The sequence below is a fragment of the Pelodiscus sinensis genome, chromosome 1 (genome assembly GCF_049634645.1).
Source record: "Pelodiscus sinensis isolate JC-2024 chromosome 1, ASM4963464v1, whole genome shotgun sequence".
Lineage (NCBI taxonomy): Eukaryota > Metazoa > Chordata > Testudines > Trionychidae > Pelodiscus > Pelodiscus sinensis.
The window spans coordinates 156802688-156817842 of record NC_134711.1 but is presented as its reverse complement, the minus strand read 5'-3'; the positions used below and the strand labels follow the sequence as shown (position 1 = coordinate 156817842).

Sequence of the window (15155 nt, the reverse complement as noted above, 5' to 3'; positions counted from 1 at the left end):
TGAGTCAGAATGGAAGGACAAAGTAGCATCATTTCAAAAACTTGTTACTGAATACAGAGACAAAAGAACTTCCCTTCCCCTCCCTTCCTCCCTTCGTGTGTCACACTAGACTAGTCAATGTTATTTTCCTCTGTGTTGACATTAATGATTCCCTTCTCAAGCACATAAGATTCATGTGAAAACAAACCATGCATGTGGCCTCTTATAGGAAAAGAATATCACTATAAAAAGCCCTATTTCTTCTATCTTCTCCAGAAGTTAATTCACTAGCGTGATAAAGATCAGACAGGATGTGTCAAGGGAATGAAGGCTAAGTTTAGTTTGTCTCTTGCTCTCAAAAGTAGAGCTGGAATTAGAATCTCCAATAAACAAACAGCATTTGTAACTTCTCTCGCCCTCCATGTGTACATGCAAACACACCACCCAGGGGCAGCCCGTGAGCCTAGGCGAGCTAGGCAGCTGCCTATGGCGCCGCTGGCCCGGGCGCCCAATGATGACACCACGTGGCGCCAGGGAGCCCTATGATGATGTCACGGCCATTGACGGCCGTGCAGGCAGGGGCGCCGTTTACACCGCCCCGCCTAGGGTGCCAGCTGCTGCAGCCGGCCTCAGGCCGCTCCTGACACCACCAAAAACATATGAAACAGAAGAAGAAAGTTCAACTTACTCACTTGCGAGTATTTTGTGAGCCTGATCCTATAGTTATCCTCCTCCCAATCAAGCTGCTACTTCTGACAGAGGTACACAGTATCAACATACATACAGAAATAAGTTGCATGGAGCATATGAGTGGACAACAAGTGAGAGACTAGTAACACCAAAGGAGGAAGAAGAATTGGTTTCTCTGCAGGAAGAAGAGTGACTACTTCAGGCAGCACACAGCAGTCCACTCACAACCCATGCCCCCAATCCTTTGATATGAACTACTAGTAAGCTGTGCTGGCAACAGGGGGAGAAGAACAGACTCCAGTGGCTGAGGAGGGCTCCTCCTCAAGACCAGGAGACTCATGGCCACTACAGAGAAGAAAGGTGCTGGTGGCATTAGACTCTCTTCTGAGGGGGATGGAGACATTTTATCTGCCAATCAGACATGATGTGCTGGGACACATGTTGTTATCTGTGTGGAGGCCAAGTCAGAGATGTTACAGAAACGTTGCTGGAACTCATCCATTCCTCTGACCAATAACCCCATGCGAGTCATCCATCTGGGTGTAACCCACACATCTTCCGGCTGTGGTGTCCTCTCCCATGTATTGGCACTTAGATCACTTACAGAGAGGAGGAATCTCACTTAGATGAGCGCCAGCCCACTTTTAGCTCAAATGGTAGAGGCAGATGCACTAAGCTCCAGAGGTCCCAGGTTTGATTCTGTCTGTTGGTGTTTCATGGGCACTACTGAGACTACCAGGTATGGCCCCATGCAGATCAGAAGTGGCTACTCTAGGAACAAGGGTGAAAGACACAGATTGTGTTCTCCTCCATCCTCCCAGTTGAGAATTAGGGACAGGTGCATCCTAGAGATGAATGCACGGCTACAGGAATGCTGTCAATGGGAGGGCAGGTTCCCATGGGAGGCTGTTCCCAGAAGGTGATGTACTGGGAAGTGATGGGGTCCATCGGACCAAGAAGGGGAAGAATATCATTGCACAGCAACTTGCCAGCCTAGAGAAGAAAGCTTTAAACTAGATTAAACAACTGCAAATTACAAAACCCCACCAGTAGGAGAGAGGTATGAATTAGGGATGTTAAATATCAGTTAATTGAATAGTTAAGTAACCTCATGAATTCTTATCAGTCAGTCAACTATTCTATAGTCCCTGGGGGTGGGGTTAGCAGCAGCATAAGGTGCCAGGCGGGAGCTAGTCTGAAGGGGAGCCAGTTTAAAAACCAGCTCTTCTTGCAGACCGGCTGCTTGTCATCCTGTGCTGCTGCCTCTGATAAAGAGGCAGCAGCCCATCAGGGTGGCAGCAGCCCATCAGGGTTGTGGGGTCTGAGTTCCCAGATCTGGCACAAACCAGAACTGAGCCGGGCTGGTTACCTACCTGCCCAGCTCCTGTTACACTTTAAATGCAGAGGCACTGTGCGGGTAGGTCCTGGACCCAGTGTGAGCCAGAACCAAGCTGGGGCTGCTGGCCAGCCAGCTAAAATTTTACTGTCTGGGGGTGGGGGGAGGGAAATGATATAGTCTATATCATTAACCTATATGCTTTGCTTATCAGGTAATCCATTAATCAACTACACTATTGCATCTCTAGTATGAATGTCAGAGAGAGATCTTAGTTATCTATATGAAAATACAGTAAGTATGCAGAATAAAAAGGGAAGAACTGGCAGTTACTACACAAGCTAAATTAAGACTTAATTGGCATCATAACTGGATAATTGGTATAGAAGGGTTTAGCTCAGTGTTTCTTAAACTGTGTTCTGAGGCACAACAGAATTCAAAATGGCTGCCCTTAAAGGGCTCAGTAATTTTCCCCCGACCCTTCCCTTCCCCCCCCCATAACTTTCCCCCCGACCCTTTTCCCCCCCAACCTTACTCAATAAAAAAATCCTTGGTGTGCCTCATAAAAAATAATTATTGTTTGGTGTTCCTTGGTCGTAAAAACTTTAAGAAACACTGGTTTAGCTTGTTCAGATAGGACAAGTATGAAAAAAAAGGAGAGAGAGAGAGAGAAGGTGTTGCATTATAAATCAATATATACACTTATTCTGAAGACCAGAAGAAGAGGAGAGGCAGATGACTTGAGTTTCTCTGGATAAAGAAAGGTGAGAGAAAAACAAAAAAAGGGAAGGGGGGTGATGTTTGTGACACTGGTAGACAGGTGCCAGCTCATGCCAAGGCTTCACTGAAGACTGACAAATGCATAGCTGAAAAAAAAAATCAGGCTGGCTCAATACTAAGGCATAGGTATTCTATTTATAAAAATGTCTTTAGACTTTATGAAAAGCTTGAGAGTTGCTGAATGCATTAACATTCTAAGGCAACATTTAAGAGTTTTGCTCTGTAACTATGAAAGGTGTTTTCAATGAAATCAGAAACAGACACCAACAGGAGAAAAGCCCTGCCAAATGTGAAATACTAGTTTAGCATGAGACGTTTCACCACTAGCCTGACAGCAGAAGGCCTATAGATCTGACAAGCCATTAGTAGAACATCAGAGGACAAACGATGTTGTGAGTTGTTCCCTCCCCCTCTTCCCCCACCATATCATGAGGAGGTATGCACAAACATCAGCTTTATCTCCTTTTCCCCAGAGCTCAAAATCCCTGTCAACAAGAAATAGTATCACCATGCTACTTGGAATTTGCAGAGAGCAATATTTCTTAGCATAAGCAAGGGACCCCCAACTTGCATGTGTCTTTTAGGACCAAAGAGTTTATTTATTATAGCAGCTTATATTAGTCTTTAGAACCTAACACTAAACTAATTGGTGTATGAATATTTACCAGTTTTAATCTTGTAAATAGTTTTCTTATTTCTCTTTCCTAGTTACTAACACTTTAGTTTGTTTGTCATAAAAATGGCAAGTGATTGGTCTTTTGGGATTAGAAATAATCTGAATAATATTGTGATTTTTGGTGTAAGAGCCCATCCCATCACCAAGGCATTCTTGAGACTTGGGTAGTGAAATCTAAGAACAGAACTTAGAGACAGATTGGGGTTTGTGCTCTCATTTGTAATAGTCTCCTCTAAGGTTGATTCTTTCATTTGTGAGCCATTCCAGATACTGTCACAATAAGGGGTTACTATATACCTTTATATCAGAAAGAGGAGGTGGATGTGGTATTTCAAGAACTAACAACAGAAATACAAGACCTGGAAGTAATGGGATGAGGGGACTAACTACCTAGAAATCTATTGAAAAAGTAATATGAGGCCAACACAAAATTTAAATAAGTTCTGGGAATATATGGGGACAGCTTGTTTTTTCCACAAAGTAGAGGGAGTAACCATGGGAACCACAATTTTAGACTGGATTTGGTAGGGATTCTGTAAGTAGATGGCAATTTAAATAAGAGTGATCATGAAATAAGGATTTCATGAGTTCAAGGAAATGAAGGAATGAGAGCCTCAAAATAAGAACAATGCACATAAAAAACGCAGGCCCACACAGAACTGGTAAATAAGTTTCCATGGGAACGAAATGTAAGAGGAAAAAGTAGTTCAGGTAAATGGCAGTTTTTCAATGAGACAATATGACAGGCATAACTGCAGGCTATACTGATACAAAGGAAAGATAGAAAGAATAAAGACAGACAAATATGACTACATCAGGAGCTTTATAATCAACCGAAAAAATCAAAAGAGGAATCACATGAACTGTGGGAAAGGTGGGTAAATTGCTAAGGAAGAGTACAAAAGAATAGCTCATGCTGTAGGGATAAAAATCAGAAAAGTTAAGGCACAAAATGAGTTACACCTAGCAAGGGACATAAGGCAACAAAAAGAATTTCTTTAAATACATTGGAGCAAGAGAAAGATGCTGGGAAGAGTAGGTCCTGTACTTAGTGTGGGGGGGGGGGGGAAGAGCGAACAACTGATGACGTCAAGAGACAGAGTTGTTTAAATGTCTGTTTTGCTTCAATCTTTCTACAACAGAAAAAATAAAACACAAAACCAAAAACAAATAAAAAAGGTAAATGTTGACCCTATTAGTTACAAGGAAGGAAGGAAGGAATTCAAGCCACAATAGGGAAAAATAAGTTGAACCTTAGTACTTAAGGAACTAGATCACACAAAACTGGAAAAGGGCAGGTATAGCTTTAAAAGGGGAACAAAGAGGCTGACTGGTCTGTACATTTCCAGGTCCTAGTTTCAATACCCAGAAAGATCATGAACAAATTATTAACCAATAAGCACCTAAAGGATAAGGTTTTAATGAATAGATCGATTTGTTAAGAACTGCTAAACTAATCCAATTTCTACCTTTCACAGGCTTACTGGCCTAATGGATGGGGGAAAGCGGTAGATTTGTTTTGATTTTAGTAAAGCTTTTGATACAGTCCCACATGACATTCTCATGAACCAAGTAGGGAAATGTGGTCTAGATGAAACTATTAAAGAGGCAGATGTACAGCTGGTTGAAACACCATACTAAAAGACTATGGGTACGTCTAGACTACAGGCTTTTGTCGACAGAAGTTTTGTCGACAGATACTGTCGACAAAGCTTCTGTCGACAAAAAGCGTCTAGACTACATTGAGCTCTGTTGAAAAAGCAAGCTGCTTTGTCGACAAAACCCTGTAGTTTAGACACAACCGTAGATGCAATAACACCTTCTGTCGACAGAACTCTATCGACAAAAGGCGTTATGCCTCATAAAATGAGGTTTACCAGCGTCGACAAAACTGCTGAGTTCTGTCGACGTTATGTCGACAGAACTCAGCGGTAGTGTAGATACCGGTATAGTTTTGTCAACAAAAGTCCACTTTTGTCGACAAAACTCTGTAGTCTAGATACACCCTATGTCTACACTGCAGGCTTTTGCTGGCAGAGAGTATGCTAATGAAGCGCTCATTAGCATTTGTTATGCTGCCATTTGCATATTCTCTGCCGATGCTTTTAGCGCAAGAGGATTTTACGCAAAAACAAGCAGTGCAGACCCGTCTGTTTTGCACAAAAACCCTCTTTTGCACAAGATCCTTATGCCTCAAAAAAGGAGGTATAAGGATCTTGTGCAAAAGGGGGTTTTCGTGCAAAAAGCATCGGCAGAGAATATGCAAATGACAGTGTGACAAATGTTAATGACCGTTTCATTAACATACTCTCTGCCAATAAAAGACATAGCCAAAGAGATGTTATCAATGGTTTGCTATCAAACTGGAAGGACATCTGCAAGTAGGGTCCACCAGAGGTCAGTCCTGGGTGTGGTGGTATTTAATAAGTTTATTTAATGACTTGGATAATGGAGAGGAGAGTATGCTTATGAAACTTGCAGATGAAGCAAGCTGGGAAGGGCTGCAAGCACTTGGGAGGACAGGACTATTGGCCTTGGCAAATGGGAAAATTGAACTGAATTTGGCAAAGTGAAATTCAATAAAAAACAAGGGGAAAAAATAAAATGCCCAACTACAAGAGGGGAAATAACTGATGAGGTAGCAATACTCCTAAAGAGTACCTGGGGGGTTTCAGTGAACACAAATTCAATGAGTGAACAATGTGACGCATTTGCAAAAAAGGCAAATCTTTGTATTGTCTGGTGTATTAGCAGAAGAATTGGATGCAAAACATGGAAGACATAAGGCAATTGTCCAGCTCCATTGTGCATTGGCAAGGCCTCAGGTAGAGTCTTGTGTGCAATTCAGGGTGGAAAGAAGTGGACAAGTTTCAGAGAGTCCAGAGGAGAGCAACAACAGCGGTCAAGTTATCTAAACCTTTTTACCATCAGGAATGGTTAAAAAAATGGGGATTGTTTCTCTTGTTTGACAAAAGTATTCAACTATTTTAAAGGGCAGTTATAAAGAGGATAGCGAACAACTGTTCTCCATGTCCACTGAAGGTAGCACAAGTAGTGATATCCACAATTTGGGAGATTTAGGCTAAATTAGATATGGGGGGGCGGGGAAGAGTTGAACTCTGGAATAGGTTTCCAAGGAATATTGTAGAATTCCTGTCCTTTGAGGTTTAAAAAACAAACAAACAAACAAACAAACACAAACCACAACCCATTACATAAACACCTGACAGGGATGGTGTAGGACAGTGTTTCTCAACCAGTGGTACGAGTACCCTTAGGGGTACTTGAGATAAGTCGAGGGGGACGAGGGGACGTCAACAACTGAAATTTGGAGAAAACTGAATTTTTGTTTCAAGTTTTACAGCGCTTTATTATTTTTGTATTTTTTACACCCCAAAATTTAATCGCCCGCCGGGCTACAATTAAGTTGTTTAAACAAATGTGTTGCAATGGTAAAAAAAATTGTGCGTGTCTGAAATCTGTATGTACTGGGGTACTCATTTTTATTTTTTTAAAAGGGTACTTTATAAAAAGAAAAAGGTTGAGAAACACTGGTCTAGGCTTACTTGGTCCTGCCTCAGAGCATCAGGCTGGACATGACTTCTCAAGTTCCTTGCCAGCCCGACACATGTGATTCCCCCAGGTGGCTAATCCTTTATAAACTGGCATCATTGTCCATGCTGAAGCTGTTTCAAATATTGTTCATGGTTCTGAACTGTTTGCTAACACTGTAACATGATCTCTGTTCTTACCACTTGCTGCACGTTCTGTGCCACCGAAAGGAATTCTCTTGACTCCTTTTGCCTATGTTCTGGGAGAAATTCTATGTTGGCTACACGAAATAATCCAACAAAATACAAGGCATCTTTGTTTTCTGCTTCAACTGCAAAACAGATAAATGAAGATTAATTTTTTTTAAATCCTCTTAATAGCAGCTAAATAGCATGGCTGATAGAATCCAAAAATAAGCTATTCACTTCTGTAACTGAAGGGGTGCTATAGTGACAACACTTGCTCTCAAAAAGCAAATCATTCCAACATGTATCAAGTTGCATAAGAAGGGCTTTTCAATCATCTTTTAAAAACACTTTATAAAATCCTGACAAATTAAATCTTAGTGCTTTGGTGATGCGGGCCATTCTTTCCGTTGCACATATGAGAACAATTGAGAGTTATACTCATGCTCATAGCAAGTATGGTAGAGCAGGGAACACAATCTAGAGATGTACATTACAATGAATTGAAAAAAAGGTTAAAGCAGCAGCAGCAGCAGGATTTAGAATATAGTTTATGGGCCATGATTTACTGGCAGTAGTACTTCCATTATCTGTACCTGCCCACCGTGAAGAAGGGACAAGCTGAGATTTTCCTGAGGAGAGAACTCTAGCTATGTACATTTTCAAGTTCACATGTTTATACGGACTCCCAAAATTTTTAACTAATAAAATACATGCCAGACCACCAGAGAGCCAAATAGCAGAAAACCCATTTCCTTTGCTGCCTACTACTCATTATCCACCTCTCCATTTTATTATACCTCCAGTGACCACAAAATCTGAAGTACCACTAGTGATATCTGGGAGGAATCCCTGATAAATCTGAGATTAGGTACATGGAAAGTTAGTATCAGTGGCAGGAATTTAAAGAGTTCATGGTTTTTACTGTCTATTTAAAAGCAACTACTGCAAATACATAGCTTGAATTGCTTGGAATCAGCTTCTCTCTCTCTTTCCTTTCCACAAAAATGTTTTACTTTCTTAAAATATTTATGCACTGGAAGCAGTCAGAAAGGTATGGCTTGCTATGCTGTCCAGACGTTTTGCTCAGGATCAATACTGGGGTTCAGCGCTCCCAGAAGCAATGAGCTGAGGGGAACTTTCATAGAATCATGGAGCTGGAAGAGACCTCAGGAGGTCCTCAAGTCCAGCCCCCGGCCCAAGGCAGGACCAATGCCAACTAAATCAACCCAGCCAGGGCTTTGTCAAACTGAGACTTAAAAACCTCTCGGGATGGAGATTCCACCACTTCCCTAGGTAACCCATTCCAGTGCTTCACCACCCTCCTAGTGAAATAGTTTTTCCTAATATCCAACCTAGACCTCCCCCACTGTGACTTGAGACCATTGCTCCTTGTTCAGCCATCCATCACTACTGAGAACAGCCTCTCTCCAGCCTCTTTGGAACCTCCCTTCAGGAAGTTGACGGCTGCTCTCAAATCCCCCCTCACTCTTCTCTTCTGCAGACTAAACAAACCCAAGTCCCACAGTCTCTCCTCATAGGTCATATGCTCCAGCCCCCTAATCATTTTGGTTGCCCTCCGCTGGACCCTTTCCAATGCGTCCACATCCTTTCTGTAGTGGGAAGTCCAGAACTGGACACAATACTCCAAGTATATCAAGTCAGCATGGTTAGCCGTCGTGAGGAGAGAACACTTTGCATCTCTGTAAAGCAACCACTGGAAGTGGCTGATGCTAGGAGCTGCAATGAGTTATTCCAGCGGCGGTCACATACAACTGGAGTGAAAGTCACTGTGACACGGAATCCAAAGGTACATCTATACTACAGCTCAATATCTGCAGCTGACCCATGACAGCTGACCTGGGCTCACACCAAGAGGCATTTCACTGTGGTGTCAATGTTCAGGCTCAAGCCGCAGCCCAAGTGATGGGACCTTCACATCCTCCTACAGACTGGGCTGCAGCCCGGACCTGCATGTCTACCCAACTATTAAGTGATACTTAGGTTAAGCCCTGCAAAGCCCACGTCAGTTGGCACGGACCAGCCACGGTTGTCTAATTGCAGTACAGGTGTACCATAAGGGACAAAGGAAAGCATCCTCAAAGATAGTCTTAAATCACTTCATGCATCAAGCGAAGCCCTAAAAGCAACATATGCGTGAAGTATGAATGAGCTTTCAGTAACTCACCAATGAATAGCCACAGTAAGGTCCAAGTTATAACACCAATCACAAACAGAACCAGTGTGAAAAGAATTATTATATTTTGAAAATTCCATATTCTTGTTTTCTTTACTTTCCTCTTCGATTTGGATTTGCCGTGGTTTTTCCCTGCAAGTATTCTCTTCGCCAACTTCTCTTCTCCATTTACTATTTGGACTGAAATATTTGATACCTAAAACAAAGAATTTTGTTTAAAAAAAAAAATCAATGTACAGGTGAGCCATGGGGAATGTTTCAAACAGCATTTGGCCAATCTGCACCCAGAAGAGAGGAGGTTTACATGTTTCCCCTACGTTACTATACAACCCTCAGTTATTAAGACAGTACTATAACTAAGAATGTCACCCTTCCCTACTCTCTCTCCATGCAGAGTCTGGGGCCCAGTTGTGCTAGGCACACACAAACACAACCAAAAGATGATTCCAAACAATTTACCATCTAAATACTACGTATACAACCCACATTGCATTTGTCCATGACCAGCACAAATGACGTGGGGGAAGTATCATTTTGGCAGGAACAGAAAGTAAAGACACAGTGGCTACTGTAGCTTAAGGTAGTAGTAATAATAAGCATTATGGAGGATTGGTGTCTATTACAGCACAATGCTAGAGAGAAATGTGAGTAAGCAAGTTTTGCTTTGAGAATTCTTTGCTGATCAATTCTGTTTTGGGGTGGAGCTTAGCAAATACATATCAGAAAATCTTCTCCATTCCCTAAGAGTATCTATGTATTACTTCCCTGATATGTTACTCCCTTTTATAGAAAGGCCCATGACATCATTACAGAAGGAACAGATATAACAGAAGATCTTGCAAATCAACAGTAGTCAGATATTATGGGCCATTCTCTGATGCTGCCTAGTCTCTTAGACCATCCTTAACTTTGTTTACTAAAGATATAGCAAAGCCCATGTAAAAATATTTGTATTTAACCCTTAAACATCTAGCATTGAACCAGACTATTATCTCAGTTTCTAAATAAATTAATCAATTTTCTATGCCCTCATGGAAAAGCACTATAGATTTAGCACGCAGCATCTCTTTAAAAATTATTCTATTGAGTTAAATACAGTAATAGAGAAAGCTTGAAAATAAAAAAATATATTGTTATATATTTGATAGCGTCAGGAAAAAGTTTTCAAATAACTGAGTGTCCAACAAGACCGCTTAAGCATCCTATCTTCAGAAAACACTCAGGACCCATCCTATTAAACCAAAAAAATCAGATGCTTTAAGATATCAAATAGGGCACCCAAAATAACTAATTGTATTTGCAGGTCAATATTTTTTATGATTTATTTCTATATAAGCCTAACCACCTTCTTCCTATTGATTTCTTTAAGGCATAACCATAAAGATGGGAATGTTTAAAAGAATTTTAGTGCAGAAAGGGGATTAATTCACTCCCTAAAACTATAGGAATGCATGACGGCTGCCTTGTATGTACACAGTTTGTAAGTGCATGTTTAAATTCATACTTCAAACTTGTTAATCGATCTGTTCTCTACCATCATTATCTGAAAAAAATGCACTTAATGTATCAAGTTTTTTGTGCATGGCAAGCTTTTGTGAATACTGCTGGAGTGCTCAGTTGGTGGCACAATGGCTAATGACTAAACTGTTTATTTACAACTATGAATAACTTGTTTCTGTAAAGCAGTTTAACCAACAACATTTCATAGTAATAGAAGCAATAAGAGTTTAAATATCCTGGACTTGGTTTTCTATTTTAATCAAACCGTGCAACTTTCTCTTGTTTCAGGTCAATTTGTGCAATATGTATTGCACTTAAGCTAATAAAGCAATTTAAGTATCACAATACACTAAATTATTTAATGACACCTCATTATTTGTCACACGTAATCTCTAGTGCAGTGATAGCCGTGGTTAGGCATATGAAAGGTAGCTATACTTGATTTAATGCCGGATTTCTTGCCTGCAAACAGATTTCTTACAGAAATCTGCTCCTTATCATGAACTAAGTCTAATCTTGACATATCACCACATTGACACCTGACATTTCAATTCTATCCATAAACGTGCATTGCAATGCGTCAGAAGACACAAGAGAAAAGATTGACTTTTTAATGCCAAGTGATAAAACAAAACAACAAAAATATATAGGTTGTCAATTTATGACTTGGTGTAACTCTGTATGCACGGTGCACAATACCAGAGGGCACTTAAAGCACCTACTTACACTTCGTTCATCTTCGGATTTGGATGATGCTGGACTGTTGTGTTCATCCATTCTGGAGATTGAATTGTTAAGATCACATCAGTCTTACAAAAAAAAGAGATGCTGCACGTATTCCTAGGCCATATTGCCAGCTCTGTATCAAGAAGAACTGGTACTGTTGTCCAGGACAACTTGCTGAGGAAGGCATCAATTTACATTCATGAATTTCCAATTGTAATTTCATCTGCCTTGTTGCTCTGTTGTGAGCATTTAAAGGGCACTATCAAGTAGCTTTAGGCCTCAAATGTTTGTGGTAAAAACTGGGGAGAGCTTTAACAGATTCCTGTAGCATGTTAATGTACTAAAATCAGAATATTGAAATGTACAGAGCAAAATCAGAAACAGACTTAATTAGCTGCAATGAAGATAACAGGAAGTGAACAGATGGACAAGTTACATTATTTGAGTTATAGAAATTATTTTAGAATTATGAAGAGCTATCGGTAACAGGTATTTTTTACTATAATTTCGAGTCCAATAAATACTTGGAGTTAGGTTTTTTTAAACATGCCTTTTATTTTGTACTGTGATGTAAAAATAAGTTGATCCAAGTAAACCTCAAGTATATTACATTGTTAAATAAAGCAGGCTAAGAATTGGGATTTTTAAAAAGTTCAGCTTAAATCTTATTGTTCCTATTGTAATCAGGTGCAGAAGTTACAGCTACCGCAGTACTACTATCACAGGCCCGCATGACCAGTGCCCTCAGTTTAGAAACAATATCTTATAGAACACCTTTGATGTGCCAGACCCCTACAGGGTCTCACTCCTCCTTCAGGGTAGGCCATGAAGCCTCACCACCTTCTGAGACAGAATTTCTGGGGCATTAGCAGTCCTGCTTCACACCAGAAGCTCTCTACATTGAGCCCAACTGAAACACCTAGTAGAAACTCGCAGAATTCATGGGGAGTCCCCCACTGACTCCAGGCTCCATGGCTTTGAAATGGACAAGAGCCCCCATTGGGGACTCTTTGTGCATTTCAAAGCAGGCACCCGTGTGCAGCCCGGAGTCAGCAGGACTTCCCGCTGGCCCCAGGCTGTACGTGGAGTTCTGCAGTCCTCCTCTGAAATGTACAAGAGCCCCAAGAAGCCTTTTGGGGCTCTTGTACATTTCAAAGGAGGAATGCGGAAGTGTCTATCGACTAGTCAACAGAAATTCCATCGACTAGTCAATTAACCGCATTTTAACATCCTTAAATCAGACCAACAATCTGTCTAGTCCAGTATACTATTTCAGTAGTAGATGATTCAGAAGAAAGAGTACAATGTATCAACAAGAAAGTTTCTTCCTACATTTGTCTGGTAGGTACTGGTTTATGCCCTGAAGCAGAACTGTTTATTTCCCTTATATTAGGTTTCAGCTTAATGTAACCGTAGCTGCTTTGACTCATGTAAATTGAAAACATAAATGCTAGCTTCAATTATGCCTAGGAATACCTTATGGCTTATTACTGCCAATAACAGGAAAGGTGAGGCTAAAATTCAATTAAGTCTGGTTTTAGATATTTAAAGCCCTCCAAAGAAGAAATCACCTCTTACAATGTGTTTGTACAATTCCTAGCTTGTTGAACTCCTGCAGGAGCTACTATAATATTGATATATTCAAGAGTGAGTCCTACAGATTAAAAAACACAATGCCAGTGTTTCCAGCACTTTTAACACACCTGTATGTTTTAAAAGTTTTAATAATTGTGACAAAAAAGAACCATTTATTTTATTTTGAGGTGAAAACAGCCCACTGAAGCTGTAAGTGAAACTAAGTGAGACCAAGTCAAGAGATATACCAATATTGATTTGTTTCTGACTTCCAGCCTCCCCTATCTCCTGGAAATATTATGAAATAATATAGGACTTCTTACTCCAACTCCTGTAACCCTCATTTTATGAGGAGTAACGTTAGTTCAAACCAAGGGGTTTGGTTCAAACTAACACGTCCCGGCACATACTTCCTGGTTCAAGTCAGCTGTTGAGCGGAGTAATGCGCCGGCGAGATCATGCTAATGAAGCACGGGATATTTAAATCCCCACTTCATTAGCAAATTTGGTTGCCTACATTTGCATCCCTAGCTCAAACTAGGGAGCAAGTATAGACGTACCCTCAGTGAATAGCATGAAATGAAGTGGCTGCCTTGCACTGCAGTTTCCCTGAGTGCTAACAGCAATTTAGCTCAGCTTGCACAGACCCCCACACACACACACACACACAATTTGGTTATTTGTGTCCCAACATTTTCAATTAATGCAGAAAGGGTAAGGGAGCACATCTCCCAGCCAAGTGCCCATTTATCTCTTTCTGACATTCTGAGGACAGACTGAATCAGTTAATATTTATGCATCACTTGCGTCTTATTGGGCCCACCAACTGATTTCATTCTTGATTTCTCTGTTATGCATATGCAGTTCCACATTTGTTCAATTGACTAGGCATGTCAAAGCAAGAAATCATGTCAGTGAAAATAGATGAACATAAGAAAAGCAAAACGTTCTGTCCTTTAAAGAGTTCACGTCAACCCTGGGGTAGTCAAAGCATTATGCCCTTGCTATGAGATGAGAGGCACTTTCCAGAAACTAAGAGCAGGATTTTCCAAGGAACTTAGCCTTGCCGTAACATTTATCATCGGAGTCAAATGATAAAATTCCCATTGACTTCAGAGTGTGAGTGTTTTTGAGAAGTCACCTATAAGATGCCATTCATACTACCCAAAAAAGTCAATCTAACCTTTCAGCTGATGAAGAGGTGCTGACATTTAAGCTCTTGCTACTCAACTGTGCATGCTTAGCAAGGTTAGGCCTAGTTGGAACTTCAATACGGGACATGCCAAGGACATCCATAATCTATAGGGTGCGATATCTGTCTAAAAAGCCCAAATCTACATGTGAGTTTCAAGTAAATGGAAGATAGGAGCTTAAATTCCTTTGTGGATCTGGATCTATGTACCTGCCATGAGAGTAATCCATAAAAATATGCTCCCCCCCCCCCCCATCTGGAAAGAAGGCAGGGAGTAGGTCTAGGTAGAGTTTTGACCAAATTACATATGGTAGCCATTCAGCAGCTAGAAGTATTTTGCTTACCTCTCAAGAAGGTGACTGGAGGCAATTTTTGCTTTGCTGTGGAACACAAACATACAGGAGAAAGTAGAACCTTGGTCTGGGGAAGTTTAGAAAGGGTAGAGAGGAAATAGCCATGTACTTTTCATGACACATAAGTTTAACTCTTATCAGTAGGCTGTTTAACCACTTAGCCATATAATTTACCTGTTAACATTTTAAATAAGATTTTACATCCTTAGTAGGGCAGAGACTCAATTGGTGTCTAATGGCTAGGCTAGCATAGTAGAAATCTAGTAATCCTCATGCAGTGACTTAGTGCTATTGTGTTTGAAATTCCAAAACTTCATATTTCCATTTAGCGCTTGGTGCATCTCTCATCAGCATAGCAAGTATTCTGTTTCCTAAGACATCCTTCTGATCTGCACAGGCTTTTACCCTCCTTTG

General features: G+C 40.8%; 1 protein-coding gene across 1 annotated transcript in view; it reads right to left on the bottom strand.

Annotated features, from left to right (window-relative positions):
* The window catches only part of TMPRSS7 (transmembrane serine protease 7), a 59622-nt gene extending 47891 nt beyond the window's left edge, over nucleotides 1–11731 (bottom strand). Inside the window, exons 1-3 of the mRNA XM_075908545.1 lie at nucleotides 11622–11731; nucleotides 9387–9591; nucleotides 7214–7344 (exon numbers count right to left, since the gene is read on the bottom strand). Of these exons, the coding sequence (XP_075764660.1) occupies nucleotides 7214–7344; nucleotides 9387–9591; nucleotides 11622–11672 (387 nt within the window). The 5' untranslated portion in view covers nucleotides 11673–11731. The remainder of the gene's footprint in view (nucleotides 1–7213; nucleotides 7345–9386; nucleotides 9592–11621) is intronic.
* Nucleotides 11732–15155: the final 3424 nt, after the last annotated feature.